Source organism: Triticum urartu, chromosome 1, assembly GCF_003073215.2.
Source record: "Triticum urartu cultivar G1812 chromosome 1, Tu2.1, whole genome shotgun sequence".
In the NCBI taxonomy this organism is placed as follows: Eukaryota; Viridiplantae; Streptophyta; class Magnoliopsida; order Poales; family Poaceae; genus Triticum; species Triticum urartu.
In genome coordinates, this window is record NC_053022.1 from 568502341 (window position 1) to 568518041 (window position 15701).

At 45.1% G+C, this 15701-nt stretch overlaps 1 protein-coding gene across 1 annotated transcript; it reads left to right on the forward strand.

Annotated features, from left to right (window-relative positions):
* Positions 1-1977: 1977 nt before the first annotated feature.
* On the forward strand, positions 1978-7787 carry LOC125531337 (uncharacterized AAA domain-containing protein C16E9.10c-like). The gene is made up of 16 exons (XM_048695752.1): positions 1978-2341; positions 2758-2879; positions 2980-3068; positions 3186-3221; positions 3530-3623; positions 3991-4033; positions 4125-4222; positions 4564-4622; positions 4699-5195; positions 5269-5344; positions 5426-5512; positions 5873-6441; positions 6543-6681; positions 6774-6842; positions 7000-7242; positions 7329-7787. The coding sequence occupies exons 1-16, from the start codon at positions 2118-2120 to the stop codon at positions 7440-7442; spliced, it is 2559 nt and encodes an 852-aa protein (XP_048551709.1). The 5' UTR covers positions 1978-2117; the 3' UTR covers positions 7443-7787.
* The last annotated feature ends 7914 nt before the right edge of the window (positions 7788-15701 follow it).

The window sequence follows — 15701 nt, forward strand, 5'->3', positions numbered from 1 at the left end:
GGGCAGAGAAACTAAGATCATGACCATGATTTTGAATCGGATGCATATTTACATTTATAATTTGTGTTTTTGCAAGAATGTTATTCTCACATTAGGGTAACAGTGTATTTGTTTATTTGAGATAGGCCTCGCAACTTGTAAAAGTAACATTTGTTAATTTATGTCTCTTGAAAGGTTGCTAGTCCCTATACGAATTGTGCATTTGTTTATTTATATAGTCCCATGTGTGAACTCATCATTAACTCCAACCTGTATAAGTCGAAAAGATATAATTTCACTTAGTTTCATAGGCATCCACAAAAATCTAGTTGTCATCAGATATTTTTTCTCAGTAGTCCGCCACGAGAACGAGAATATGAATTCAGGAGCAGCTAACACGTACGTGGCGAAATTCTTGTGGGTTGCGGCTACCATGGGAAAAAGATGGTGTCCGTCCATGCGAGTTCAAAAGCTATGCTCCAACTGTCGACGGAGCTACCAAATACTACATGAGGAAAGATGCTGAGGCCGTTGCCACATTTGGGTAGACAGGAGATGCTGCGAGCAAAACAATTCACATGACATGCATGTATGTATTAGTACATCGCTAACAACACGGTTGTTGTCCAAGTGCATGACTTTCCTAACCCACACTCAAAGTGGCAGTTTTGGATCTCGAACATAGTTCTATTGTTGTGTATAAAAATGGGGTTCCCCCCAAAAAGCAGACAAACATTAATTATTAGGATTTTATCGCGGATGAACTAAATTAAGTAGTCTGAAATATCACCATGGAGTACTTGGTAGTATCATATACATATGCAACACAAAATGGAGTTATAATGTTGACGATGCAACTGACGGGTCAAAATCACTATTTTGACCATTTTCAGTAACTTTAGCATGATTTGAACTCTTTCATATTTTATTTTACGATCCGATCTTTTTGGTAACGCCATAAACCGTGCCGTTTCTGCCTTACCTACACACGCCAAACCTGCCAATGTTTCTTCCATGAATAGATAGGTGGTCATGGACGAGCGTTGCTGGAAACGCCAAGGGCCATGACGTTTCTTCTTAGAGCGGAAACGCCGTGGCCCATGGGCCATGGCGTTTCTGCCCTGCCATGTAGGACGCTTGGTTGATTATGGTCAAGTAGAAACGCCAAACTTGTCTTTGTTGCGGTATTTAGCAGAAACGCCATGATCCTTGGTGTTTCTAAAGGGGTTAAATCGTGTTAAAGTTTTAAACTGGGTTCATTTTATGCTAAAGTTACCAAAAAATGATCAAAGCTGTGATTTTGGCCCAACTGAAGGGGTTGCCTCCGCAATGTTGAGACCCATGTATCGAGGGGCATGCTTGTTGCACATTTGTCAATGGTTCAATTGAAGGTGAGCTTGCTTGTGTCCTCGGCTATGGCTACGACGAACACTCCATGCCCCTTGGAGCCTAACTAGGCGTCCACTTTTGAGGAGTGGTGGTTTTCTCGTTTTCGAGGAGGGCCATTTCATCTTTAAGGTTTGGTTTTGCCTATTATCTTTGTCGATGTATTTTCCTCGAGTTGCAACCATACAATGAGGCTACCTCTACGATGTTGAGACACATGTGTCAGACTTTTAGGAGTTGCGTGTTGAGAGCGTTTGTCGGTATGTTGCTTGTTCTTCTTTCTATAACAAATTTGCAAGGGCTTTTTATCGGCTTTCCACCAATTCGCGGGGCAGTTCTCGGCTTCTTTGTTAATGTATTAGTAAAAAAATTGCCTCCGTCATAAAAAAATGTTTGCCATGCATACATGTGTAAAGCTAACTTCTTGCGAAGAAATTAACCATAGGGTGTTTTAGTACACTAATAATGTGGGGAGTATAATTGAATTACCATATCCACTATGCTAAAAAGCCATTGGTCTAAAAAGCCTCTTTTTTCCCGGAACCAGAACCCCATGTTCGCCGGCTGGCTCGCCGCCATTGCGCCGCCTATATATACCCCCAACAACCCTCCCCCAATGGCTCATTTCCCCTCCGCCTTCCTCCTCACATCTCCTACTCTCCCCCGCCTTCCTCTTCTTCCTCCAAGTTCTTGCGAACCGTGCGTGCGTGCTCGAGGACGTGGTGATCGCGAGCGCGCGCGTCCAGACTAGTATGGAGCAGAGGAGCCTGCTCGCGTCGGCGGTGGGCATGGGCGTGGGCGTCGGGCTGGGGCTCGCGTCGGCGAGGTGGGCGAAGCCGGCGCACGCGGCCGACGGAGGCTCAGGCGCCGGCGCCGGCGCCGCGGAGGTGGAGGCGGAGCTGCGGCGGCTGGTGGTGGACGGCCGCGACAGCGAGGTCACCTTCGACGAGTTCCACCACCGCCACTGCTACCTCAGGTCCGTTCCCTTGCCTTGCTCGCCGTTGCCGGATTCCGATCAAAGCTCTGATTTGGCCGGTCGGTTTGGTGTTTACTGATTCGACCGACGGCTCGACTCTGCCTGCGGCGTTCCCTCGGTTTGATGTTTACTGTAGCTAGTCTGAACTGAACTCTGCTTTCCAGCTTCTTCACCAAAATGTCCCCACCGTTACCGTCCATGTTCTTCCACCAAAAGTAAAAGGCAGTTCGTTGGGTGATTCACACGCATGGTACCGCAGATGTTCAGTTGAGTTGGCTATGAAATCTGAGCAGAGTTTCTTTGTACTCTGCCCTGATCAGTTCAAGTTCAGTTTAGTTTTTTGGAGTAAAATTCAGTTCATGTTCAGTTCAGTTCAGTTGCAAGAATAGTGAGTAATGTTGATGTGTGTGTTGCAGCGAGCAGACCAAGGAGGTGCTCATCAGCGCGGCCTTCGTGCACCTCAAGCAGGCCGACCTGTCCAAGCACATCCGGAACCTCTCCGCCGCCAGCCGCGCCATCCTCCTCTCCGGCCCCACCGGTCAGTCCTCCCTCCGGCCACCATCATCATGGATATGGTTTCTCTCCACCCCTTGCTCTGCTCCATTACTGACGGACTGCTGCTTCATGTATGTTTGCAGAGGCTTACCTGCAGTCGCTTGCCAAGGCTCTGTCGCACTACTACAAGGCCCGGCTGCTGCTCCTCGACGTCACCGACTTCTCGCTCCGGGTCAGCAACCGGAGATCAAACTCCGATACCGCTTGTTTTCACCTTCGCTTCGTCGTCGTTTCTCATGCCGTGATTCTGAACTTTTTTCTTGTTGCTGAATGTTGTTGTGTGCTGCAGATCCAGAGCAAGTATGGGGGCTCCAGCAAGGCCTTGGTGAGTAAAACAACATGCCTGCTTTGCGTGCCAGTGTTGTTGGTTGGGGCATCTTCAGATTTTTATTTGGGCAACTTGGCAAACTGGGTCCCTGATTGGATTCAGCAATAGCAGGCCCACAGCGTGACTGATAACAGAAGAAAAAGATATTGCGATCATTCACTTTTGGCTGCATATACATAGCCGTCGCGTCACTTATTTTAGTCTGATATTCAAGGATTTGTTGTCTAGTTTGTTTCTGTTTTTATGTGCTCTGAATTTACATGCTTCATTTTTCGACAACCTGAAAACATGCTTGTGTTGTGCAGGTTCAGAACCAGTCCGCGTCCGAGACGACGTTTGGGCGGGTGTCCGATTTCATTGGATCTTTCGCAATGTTTCCAAAGAAGGATGAGCCTAGAGGTACCAGAGCTTTACAATTCAACCTATTTTATTTTATTTTTTGCAACAGCACATACAGTGTACTGTCTTTGATATGCTTTCTCGTTTTGATCAAGAAAAAAGGGGTTTTCGACATTTGTTTACTCTTCAGTATGTAACTTTAGAGTACATACAATTCCACCTATTTATTTTCTTTTTGCAAGAATACATACAGTGTACGTAAAACTAGCTGTTATGTGTGCTTTCTGCAGCCCCTTTTTCCACCAACCAAGTTTCGAAAAACAAAAAAATCATGGAAACCTTATTCTAAGTATAGTTCAGTTTGGTTGCTCAATATTTTGAGATTTTGACTTGTTCCTGTCCTTCTGTGGATGAAACCCTTATGCAGAATCATTGCGTCGTCAGACAAGCAGTGCAGATTCGAGAGCTAGGTAAATCTACACTTGCCAGTTTATTTGTTGAATATGGAGATTAAATATGTACTGTTATCTGATCTATGTACCCACTGTTCCTTTTCTTCAGAGGCTCTGATGTTGCTAGCAATGACCCTTTACTCCGGAAAAATGCTTCTATGCCATCTGATATGAGCGACGTAGCATCACAATGTTCTGTGCATTCAGGTGAACATCTTTGTTGAAGTTTTCTTTACTGTAGTTATTAGCGATTTTGATTCGAGTATGCAGAATTTATTGTAGATGTCCCATACATAACAGTTACTAGTGTCCAGTACATTCAAGCTGCATGACACCCACGTTTTCAGGTTAAATTATGTACATGAGTTTGTACTAGTTCATGAAAATGAAGTGCTGGCATACAAATGGCATCTCAACTACAATGGCTTCTGTGTGTTTTTAATGCTTTTAATTTAGACAGGCTCTTCATCTTTTTGCACATGTGAAGTAGAACAAGAGAATCACATCATCCTTACGGCTGTTAACCTTTTATGTTCATACGATTTCAGCTAGGCGAGCCAGTAGCTGGTCTTTCGATGAGAAAGTTCTGATACAGTCACTTTACAAGGTAATTATGCTTCCTTGACTGAACCTGACTGGCTCCGTTTATCCATCATCTGCTTACCATGTAACCACTTCTACAGGTCATGATTTCTGTGGCTGAAAGCGATCCCATTATTCTTTACATAAGGGATGTTGACCACTTCCTTCACAGATCGCAGAGAACTTACTCCATGTTCCAGAGAATGTTAGCCAAGTTATCCGGGCAAGTGCTGATACTAGGATCCCGGTTACTTAACTCTGACGCTGAGTACAGCGATGTGGACGACAGAGTTAGTACCCTGTTTCCATATCATGTTGACATTAAACCCCCACAGGAAGAAATCCATCTCAATGGTTGGAAGACTCAAATGGAAGAAGACGCAAGGAAAATTCAGATTCAGGACAACAGAAACCACATTGTGGAGGTGCTCTCAGCAAACGATCTAGACTGCGATGATTTGAGCTCAATCTGCCAAGCGGATACTATGGTTCTAAGCAACTACATCGAGGAAATTATCGTGTCGGCAGTTTCTTACCATTTGGTTCATACCAATGATCCTGAATACAAAAATGGGAAGCTCCTTTTGTCTTCCAAAAGGTTCGACAATTTATCTTAATGTCAGTTTTAATTAGCTTTGTTCTGGTTTTCTTAACAAAATGTTACTCTGCAGTTTGTCCCATGGGCTAAGCATTTTTCAAGAAACTGGCCTTGGTGGGAAAGACACGCTGAAACTCGAAGCAAACGAGGTATTTATGATGTAGTACATATGCTTAAAATAGTGTGCCAGTTTACCTACCAGGCTAACTTGAATGCTACTGTTTGCAAAGGATGGTCTGAAAGGTGCACCTGGATCTAAGAAACCTGAGAATGATAAATCGCCGGGTAAAGATGGCGACGCCCCGCCACAAAAACCAGTAAGTTCTATTCAGTTTGCTTGTGCCTTTCGTTCTGCTACATATTTGCAAAAGGACAGGGTAGGGAAAGACCGGTGACCGATCCCATTTTATTTAAAACAAGACCGGAGTCACTCACTACACGTTACAGAAATTAGGGTACACCTCTTTTTACTGTCATGCTGAAGTATCTTGTTTGGTACTAGTTTACTGAATGTCAATCAAAGCAAAACATGGTACTCCCTCTGTAAAGAAATATAAGAGCGTTTAGGTCACTACTTTAGTGATCTAAACACTCTTATATTTCTTTACGAAGGTAGTAGTTCTTCTTTGGAAGCATTGGCAGAAGTTCTTATCCTTGATGCTTTCTTGTCTGAGCAGGAAATACCCGACAATGAGTTTGAAAAGCGTATCAGACCAGAGGTTATACCACCAAGTGAGCTAGGAGTGACATTTGATGACATTGGAGCCCTGGCTGATATCAAAGAGTCGCTTCAGGAGCTGGTCATGCTTCCTCTTCGGCGGCCCGACCTTTTCAAGGGAGGAGGACTTCTAAAGCCTTGCCGTGGAATATTGCTGTTCGGGCCACCTGGAACTGGCAAGACAATGCTCGCTAAGGCTATAGCAAATGATGCTGGCGCCAGCTTCATCAATGTCTCAATGTCCACAATCACATCGAAATGGTTCGGGGAGGACGAGAAGAATGTCCGAGCATTGTTCAGCTTGGCTGCAAAGGTGGCTCCTACTATCATTTTTGTGGACGAGGTAGATAGCATGTTGGGGCAGCGCGCTCGCTGCGGTGAGCATGAGGCGATGCGGAAGATCAAGAATGAGTTCATGAGCCATTGGGATGGTATCTTGTCGAAGTCCGGTGAAAGAATCCTCGTTCTTGCCGCGACAAATAGACCGTTTGACCTTGATGAAGCCATCATTAGGAGATTCGAACGCAGGTCTGTTCAAATGCAGCATCATGTTGGTGGAGAATAGATAGTAGTGTGGTTGTTGGATGATGAGATGCTAATTGTTTGCTCCTATCTGTCACCCTAAACAGAATCATGGTTGGCCTTCCCACTCAAGATAGTAGAGAGCTGATTTTAAGGACAGTTTTGTCGAAGGAGAAGGTCGATAAAGACATCGAGTACAAGGAGCTTGCGACAATGACCGAAGGTTACAGCGGCAGTGATCTTAAGGTTTGTACATTTTTATTTAACCTGAGTTAGTAGGTAGTTACTGTCAATCTGACTGAATCACTGAAAGTTGTTAATTTTCCTTTTGCACCCAGAATCTTTGTGTTACAGCTGCTTACCGACCGGTTAGGGAGCTACTTAAGAAAGAACGGTTGAAAGAGATGGTAAGGTTACTTACAAATGTCTTCTTTCCTAAGCATTTACATAAGTGTGTGATGACTTTGATGCTGCTAAGCCAACTATGAATACTACTTATGAACAAGCAAATTGTTCTGAACATCCCATAATGCTTGTCCAACGACACATTCTTTGATGCTTCAGGAAAGGAGGAAAACGGAGGCGAAGCAGAAAACCGCCGCGGCAGCAGAGGATTCAGACAAGGCAGAGAGCAAGAAGGTGAGTTCAGAGAACAAAGACAGTTCAGAGAAGGTGGATTCAGATGGCAAAGAGGGTGATTCAGAAAGCAAGGTTGATGCCTCGGAAGCCAAGGCTGAAGGCGACAAGGAAGCGGTCGTCGATCTTAGGCCTCTGACGATGGAGGACCTGAGGCAGGCCAAAAATCAGGTGAGTTTGCTTGCTGCCCTGACTTGCATTTTTGCATGTTAACATTGATAGAACGAGGCCACTGAACCGTTTGTGATGGTTTGCAGGTCGCCGCGAGCTTCGCCGCGGAGGGCGCTGTCATGAACGAGCTGAAGCAGTGGAATGACCTCTACGGCGAAGGAGGGTCGAGGAAGAAGGAGCAGCTGACCTACTTTTTGTAGAACCGAAATGATGGTGGATGTGTTGTGTTGGGCAAATCGCTGAAGCCTTGGCAGCAGAGCATGAGCATGCATATGTTGGTGGGAAAGGAGAGGGGATTTCCTGTGAGCAACCTTGAGTTAGGATCTTGGAATGGACTCCTTGGGATGTCTGGCAGCTGGCATTGGATCATGTACGATTCTTTTATACGAACAAGTATTGTAGTTATTCATTATTATATATGTAGTAGCTGGTTTGTTAGCCTGAGTGTATATCTGGATTGAATTTTAGCATGAACTATTTATGTTTAGGCTATTTGTAATGTGAAGGACTATTAGAAATATATATGTCTGTGTTATTTAGTGCCACCATGATGTGTTTGCTTCAGTTGTTCAGTCGGATAAAGAATGTTCATTGTGAGTCGGATAACAGAAAAGAGATAGTGGCGTTCTGTGCGCCGAGGTTGATCCAGCTATAACCTTTTTTTATACACATTGAACATTTTTCAAATACATCATGAAAAACTTTTCAAATACATGTTTGAAAATATTTTTTGAATACATGTTAAAAGATTGAATACACATTGTCCACTTTTCGAATACACATTGAACAGGTTTTAGTACATGTGAAACATTTATCAGATACACCTTCACACTGTTGTTAAATACCTGATGAACAGTTTTTTCAAATACACATTCGAACAATTTTTAACACAGCTTGTGCATTTTTCATATACATGCTACTCCCTCCGTTCTTTTTTGTAAGATGTTTTGGACAGCTGACACTGAACTATTTGGAGCGATGTCTGAATTGTCTAAACGTCTTATAAAGGTGAACAGAGGGAGTAACATTCTTTTTTCAAAATGCCATGAATATAATTGTTTAACTGTGTATTAAATGTCACAAAAAATTTTGAATGGTGCAAACATTTTTCAGAACTCGCCGAACACAAATTTTACACTACATGAGCATTTTTTAAACGTGTGATTTTCTTAATGAAGCGAACATTGTTTTCGAAAGTACAAACATTTTTTAAAACATCTAGAAAAGAAATTTACACTCCCCAAATATTTTTATAATAGGTGGTGAACATTTTAAAAAATAAACAAAGTAAAGTAATTGTACCATATACTCCCTCCATTCCTAAATATAAGTCTTTTTAGAGATTCCATTATGGACTACACACGGAGCAAAATGAGTGAATCTATACTCTAAATATATTTATATACATTTGTATGTAGTTTATATTAAAATCTCTAAAAAGACTTATATTTAGGGACGGAGGGAATATGTATCTATACTTTAGAGCATTTTTGAAATATAAACGTAAGTAAGAGGAAAGAAAAACAAGAATCCTCGAATTGTAAAAAAGAAAAAGAAAAGCCTACTGGGCTGGGCTGCTTACGAGTTCTTGGTTGGTCGTGAGAAACTACCACTTTTGCTCTAAATTTTTTTGGCAGAAAACTACCACTTCTGTTACTGACGAGATACTGAATTCAGTTGAACATGGACGAGTCAAACCTGGCGAGATAATGAAATGTTGATGCGTGTGTTGCAGCGAGCAGACCGAGGAAATGCTCATCAGCAGCGCAGCCTTCGTGCACCTCAAGCAGGCTGACCTGTCCAAGCACATTCGGAACCCTCCTCCGCCTCCAGCCACGGTACGCCCTCCTTCCGGCCACCATCACGGCCTCTTTCAATCTTTTTTTTTTTGGAAAAAGGAGGATAATCCCCGGCTTCTGCATCGAGCGATCCATACAACCATTTTTATTGTGTTCAATAAAGTCTTACAAATACATAGATTAACCCAAAGCCATTTTTTAGACAAAAAATGTCGCCTACCTACAAGATTGATGATGTGCCCTGACCGCATGCCAGACACACCAAGCCGAACTGGTCTAGCAGACCCTCGACGTGCACTGCATGCGCACACTGTAGAATCTGTTGCTACCTTCTTCTGCAGTCTCATCTTCAGGAGCAATTAATGCAATGATCTTGCCAGATCCTTCTGCCGTCGATGCTACTACGACGCCAAACAGCGCCTGCCTCCTGCGCGTGCTCATCAAATGGTATCCAGCGCATAAATACGGGTTATGCCGGCCAGCCTTAATTATAATGAGAGCAGAAGCAATAGTAATCATGCATAGTCATCTCAATCCTCTTTCAACGTCAACATAATGAACACCTAACTGGGACTCTCATTCCCCGTACGGAAAGAGTAGTGGGTATTGCAAAGGCATATAGGAAGGTTCCAACAAAAATATACTCTGTAGCCCTGGACCTCGACAATGTGCTATCAAGTCCATGGAAGGAGTCTCCAAGTCGATATTACCAGAACTGAGGACTGTCATTCTCACCTGGGGCAAGAATGCGAATTGAGACTGTAGTATGCCCATTATCCTTCAAGATCGCGCTAGCCGTATGAAACTGCTTACCAAATGAGTTATTAACGTTCAGCATATGCATGAGCCCCTCGACTATAGGTTTTCGCAAGCCACCAGAAGATTCATGTTTGTTGTTTAATGCATTTATTCTATTGTCCACCTCATTTTCTGTATCATGTATATACAGTTCAGCATACTTTGGAGCAACACCCTCCTCCAGTAGAAGCGAAGCCTATACGATGGCAAACCTCTTCATTTATCTTAAAAATGTTTGGCCCTCCACCATCATTCACCGAACGGTCTACAATAGCCCCCATCGAGGTAAAAGCAAATAAGCAATTATACTCGCATATATTTTTAATGAAATGCTTAGACTCTGGAGACCCATTGAAATCAAGCAAATTATCTAGGAACACTGGTTTTTTTTAAAAAATGGAATCAACACCTTTCCTCCTTTACAACATAAATTGTAAATGATACGACATTTTGTAAGAGCTGCTTGTGATTTGAACCTCTCTCCCCACCAGAAGACAGCATGGCAGCAACCACACTTATACTCCAGCTTCCCATAGTACGGCCATTTCAGAAGGAAGGCTACAGACAGGTCATTAACTGTCAGAATGAGATCGACGTCCCTAAGAGAAGGCATGATGAACTACGACAACAAAACACCCTATACCTTTCAGGATCTCAACCTCCTCGGTCGAAAAGCCAGTCCAATCAGGCGCAAGCGGCGAGCCAGGCAGATCCTCTGTGTATACCATAGAAGAGAGAAACACTGACAACAGCAGAAGAAAGCAGAGAAGCACCAACGATGGTGAAAACAAAGGATCAGTACATGGACTAACCACGCTTGTTATGAGCTTGCAATCTATCCAACAAGCATCTTTTACAGTTCTATGCAGTAATATCAGGAGCAAGAAGAGGAAATAAACCACCCCCTATAGGCATGCAAAGCACAGACTGATTTAACAACTAATGCAGGCAAGAAAGAGAATACCTCAAGGAGGAAGCAATAGCATGAAGGGACAGATAACATACATTTCCTCTTTCGCACAACCAAATGAACTGGGCTAACCGGCAACACAGGCACAGGAACAGCACGCCGAACCACTCGGCGTGGTGGCCTTACAGCCAAGAGAGGCACATGAACCTTGGGAGCAGCAGCACGACGTGGAGGGCATAATGTAGTTAATAGACCATGCCCCTAAATAAGATAGAAGAAGACAACTACAGATGAACTGCAACGAAGAGACCAATCTAACAAACTTAATTCCAAAATAGGATAGACAAGCTGGGGAACATCATTGATACGTCTTCAACGTATCTATAATTTTTGATTGCTCCATGCTATATTATCTACTGTTTTAGGCAATATTGGGCTTTATTATCCACTTTTATATTATTTTTGGGACTAACCTATTAACCGGAGGCCCAGCCCAGATTTGTTCTTTTATGCCTATTTCAGTGTTTTGAAGAAAAGGAATATCAGACGGAGTCGAAACGGAACGAAATCAACTGGAGAAGTTATTTTTGGAAGGAAACACACCTGATTTCGTTGGACCCCACGTCAGAAGATACGGGAGCTGCTCATGAGGGTAGGGGCGCCCCCCCTAGGGCGCGCCCCCTGCCTCGTGGGGCCCCCGTGGCTCCCCTGACGTACCTCCTGCACCCATATATACCTACGTGACCTAAAACTTTCAGAACGCAGATTAGATCGGGAGTTCCGCCGCCAGAAGCCTCCGTAGCCACCGAAAATCAATCTAGACCCGTTCTGGCACCTTGCCAGAGGGGTCAATCCTTCTCCAGTGGCCATCTTCATCATCCCGGTGCTCTCCATGACGAGGAGGGAGTAGTTCTCCCTCGGGGCTGAGGGTACGTACCAGTAGCTATGTGTTTGATCTCTCTCTCTCTCTCTCTCTCTCTCTCTCGTGTTCTTGAGATGATACGATCTTCATGTATCGCGAGCTTTCCTATTATATTTGGATCTTATGATGTTTCTTCCCCCCTCTACTCTCTTGTAATGAATTGAGTTTTCCCATTGGAGTTATCTTATCGGATTGAGTCTTTAAAGACTTGAGAACACTTGATGTATGTCTTGCCGTGGATATCTGTGGTGACAATGGGATACCACGTGCAACTTGATGTATGTTTTGGTGACCAACTTGCGGGTTCCGCCCATGAACCTATTGAAGGAAATATGCCCTAGAGGCAATAATAAAGTTATTATTTATTTCCTTATATCATGATAAATGTTTATTATTCATGCTAGAATTGTATTAACCGGAAACATGATACATGTGTGAATACATAGACAAACAGAGTGTCACTAGTATGCCTCTACTTGACTAGCTCGTTGATCAAAGATGGTTATGTTTCCTAGCCATAGACAAAGAGTTGTCATTTGATTAACGGGATCACATCATTAGGAGAATGATGTGATTGACTTGACCCATTCCGTTAGCATAGCACTTGATCATTTAGTTTATTGCTATTGCTTTCTTCATGACTTATACATGTTCCTATGACTATGAGATTATGCAACTCCCGTTTACCGGAGGAACACTTTGTGTGCTACCAAACGTCACAACGTAACTGGGGATTATAAAGGTGCTCTACAGGTGTCTCCGAAGGTACTTGTTGGGTTGGCGTATTTCGAGATTAGGATTTGTCACTCCGATTGTCGGAGAGGTATCTCTGGGCCCACTCGGTAATGCACATCACTATAAGCCTTGCAAGCATTGCAACTAATGAGTTAGTTGCGGGATGATGTATTACGGAACGAGTAAAGAGACTTGCCGGTAACGAGATTGAAATAGGTATTGAGATACCGACGATCGAATCTCGGGCAAGTAACATACCGATGACAAAGGGAACAACGTATGTAGTTATGCGGTCTGACCGATAAAGATCTTCGTAGAATATGTGGGAGCCAATATGAGCATCCAGGTTCCGCTATTGGTTATTGACCGGAGACGTGTCTCAGTCATGTCTACATAGTTCTCGAACCCGTAGGGTCCGCACGCTTAAAGTTCGATGACGGTTATATTATGAGTTTATGTGTTTTGATGTACCGAAGGAGTTCAGAATCTCGGATGAGATCGGGGACATGACGAGGAGTCTCGAAATGGTCGAGACATAAAGATCGATATATTGGACGACTATATTCGGACATCGGAAAGGTTCCGAGTGATTCGGGTATTTTCAGGAGTACCGGAGAGTTACATGAATTCATATTGGGCCTTAATGGGCCATACGGGAAAGGAGAGAAAGGCCTCAAAGGGTGGCCGCACCCCTCCCCATGGGCTGGTCTGAATTGGGCTAGGGAGGGGGGCGCCCCCTTCCTTCCTTCTCCTTTTCCCTTCCCTCCCACTCCTACTACTTGGAAGGGCTCCTAGTTCTACTAGGAAAGGGGAATCCTACTCCCGGTGGGAGTAGGACTCCCCTAGGGCGAGTCATAGAGAGGGCCGGCCCTCCCCCTCCTCCACTCCTTTATATACGGGGGCAAGGGGCACCCCAAAGACACAACAATTGATCTCTTGATCTCTTAGCCGTGTGCGGTGTCCCCCTCCACCATAATCCACCTCGGTCATATCGTAGCGGTGCTTAGGCGAAGCCCTGCGTCGGTAGAACATCATCATTGTCACCACGCCATCGTGCTAACAGAACTCTCCCTCAAAGCTCGGCTGGATCGCAGTTCGAGGGACATCATCGAGTTGAACGTGTGCAGACCTCGGAGGTGCCGTGCGTTCGGTACTCGATCGGTCGAATCGTGAAGACGTACGACTACATCAACCGCGTTGTGCTAACGCTTCCGCTTTCGGTCTACGAGGGTACGTGGACAACACTCTCCCCTATCGTTGCTATGCATCACCATGATCTTGCGTGTGTGTAGGAAGTTTTCGAAATTACTACGTTCCCCAACAGTGGCATCCGAGCCAGGTTTTATGTGTTGATGTAATATGCACGAGTAGAACACAAGTGAGTTGTGGGCGATATAAGTCATACTGCTTACCAACATGTCACACTTTGGTTCGGTGGTATTGTTGGATGAAGCGGCCCGGACCGACATTACGTGTACGCTTACGCGAGACTGGTTCTACCGACGTGCTTTGCACACAGGTGGCTGGCGGGTGTCAGTTTCTCCAACTTTAGTTGAACCGAGTGTGGCTACGCCCGGTCCTTGAGAAGGTTAAAACAGCACCAACTTGACAAACTATCGTTGTGGTTTTGATGCGTAGGTAAGAACGGTTCTTGCTAAGCCCGTAGCAGCCACGTAAAACTTGCAACAACAAAGTAGAGGACGTCTAACTTGTTTTTACAGGGCATGTTGTGATGTGATATGGTCAAGACGTGATGAGATATAAGTTGTTGTATAAGATGATCATGTTTTGTTGAAGTTATCGGCAACTGGCAGAAGCCTTATGGTTGTCTCTTTATTGCATAAGATGCAAGCGCCAAATAATTGCTTTACAATTATCACTATGCGATAGCAATAGTTGCAAGAGCAATAGTTGGCAAGATGACCATGTGATGACACATTAATATAGATCAAGATGATGGAGATCATGGTGTCATGCCGGTGACGATGGAAATCATGACGATGTTTTGGAGATGGAGATCAAAGGCACAAGATGATGATGGCCATATCATGTCACATATTTTGATTGCATGTGATGTTTATCTTTTATGCATCTTATCTTGCTTTAATTGACGGTAGCATTATAAGGTAATCTCTCACTAAATTTCAAGATAAAAAGTGTTCTACCTGAGTATGCACCGTTGCCAAAGTTCGTCGTGCCCAGACACCACGTGATGATCGGGTGTGATAAGCTCTACGTCCATATACAACGGGTGCAAGCCAGTTTTGCACACGCAGAATATTCAGGTTAAACTTGACGAGCCTAGCATATGCAGATATGGCCTCGGAACACTGAGACCGAAAGTGTAACACCCCGGATGTAACTTTCCCAATTTGTACACCAACTCTTGCCGTTTCCGGCGTTAAGTTATATTTATTTCCTCGGGTTCGAGTCTTTGTCTCCGTGTGTTTTTATCGTTGTCATGCATCTCATATCATGTTATCATGTGCATTGCATTTGCATACGTGTTCGTCTCATGCATTCGAGCATTTTCCCCGTTGTCCGTTTTGCATTCCGGCGCTTCGTTCTCCTCCGGTGGTCATTTCTAGCTTTCTTTCGTGTGTGGGGATTAAACATTTCCGTATTGGACCGAGACTTGCCAAGCGGTCTTGGTTTACTACCGGTAGACCGCCTGTCAAGTTTTGTATCATTTGGACTTCGTTTGATACTCCAACGGTTAACCAAGGGACCGAAAAGGCCTCGTGTGTGTTGCAGCCCAACACCTCTCCAATTTGGCCCAAAACCCACCTAACTCTGCTCCACCATCTAGAGCATTCGATCACGATCGCGTGGCCGAAAACCGCACCTCATTTGGACTCTCCTAACTCCCTCTAGGCCCATAAATAGACCCTCTCCGAAATCTCCTTCCCCTTCCTCCCGAAAAAACCTAGATCCACCTCATCGCGCGCCGCCGGACAAAACTGCACCGATGGACATTGTCCGGATCATCCCCGCCGCCACTTGTCACCGCGCCATTCGCCCGCACCCTCAGCCACACTTCGCCGCCGCCACCAGCCCGCGGGGCCCGGGACTGGCCCTCCCGGCCCACGCGCGCCCCGCGCCTCCCCCCGGGCAGCGCCGCCCGCGCCCCTCGCCGGCGCCCTTCGCCCCGACGCCGTCCGGCCGCTCCGCCCCGCCGCCTCGACCCCGGCGCGTCGCCGCGCCCGCCACCTCGGCGTCCGTGCCCGCCGGCGCCACCTCCTCGCCGTCTTCTCGCCGCCCCGGCCACCGTCCTCTTCTTCTCTAGCGTGAACAG

What these genes read in the sequence shown, in the direction of transcription:
- LOC125531337 (XM_048695752.1), top strand. Translation starts at nt 2,118, where the DNA reads ATGGAGCAGAGGAGCCTGCTCGCGTCGGCGGTGGGCATGGGCGTGGGC. An exon ending in AAAGAAGGATGAGCCTAGAG is followed by an intron (nt 3,624 to 3,990) that starts GTACCAGAGCTT and finishes ACCCTTATGCAG; the next exon opens with AATCATTGCGTCGTCAGACA. An exon ending in AGTGCAGATTCGAGAGCTAG is followed by an intron (nt 4,034 to 4,124) that starts GTAAATCTACAC and finishes CCTTTTCTTCAG; the next exon opens with AGGCTCTGATGTTGCTAGCA.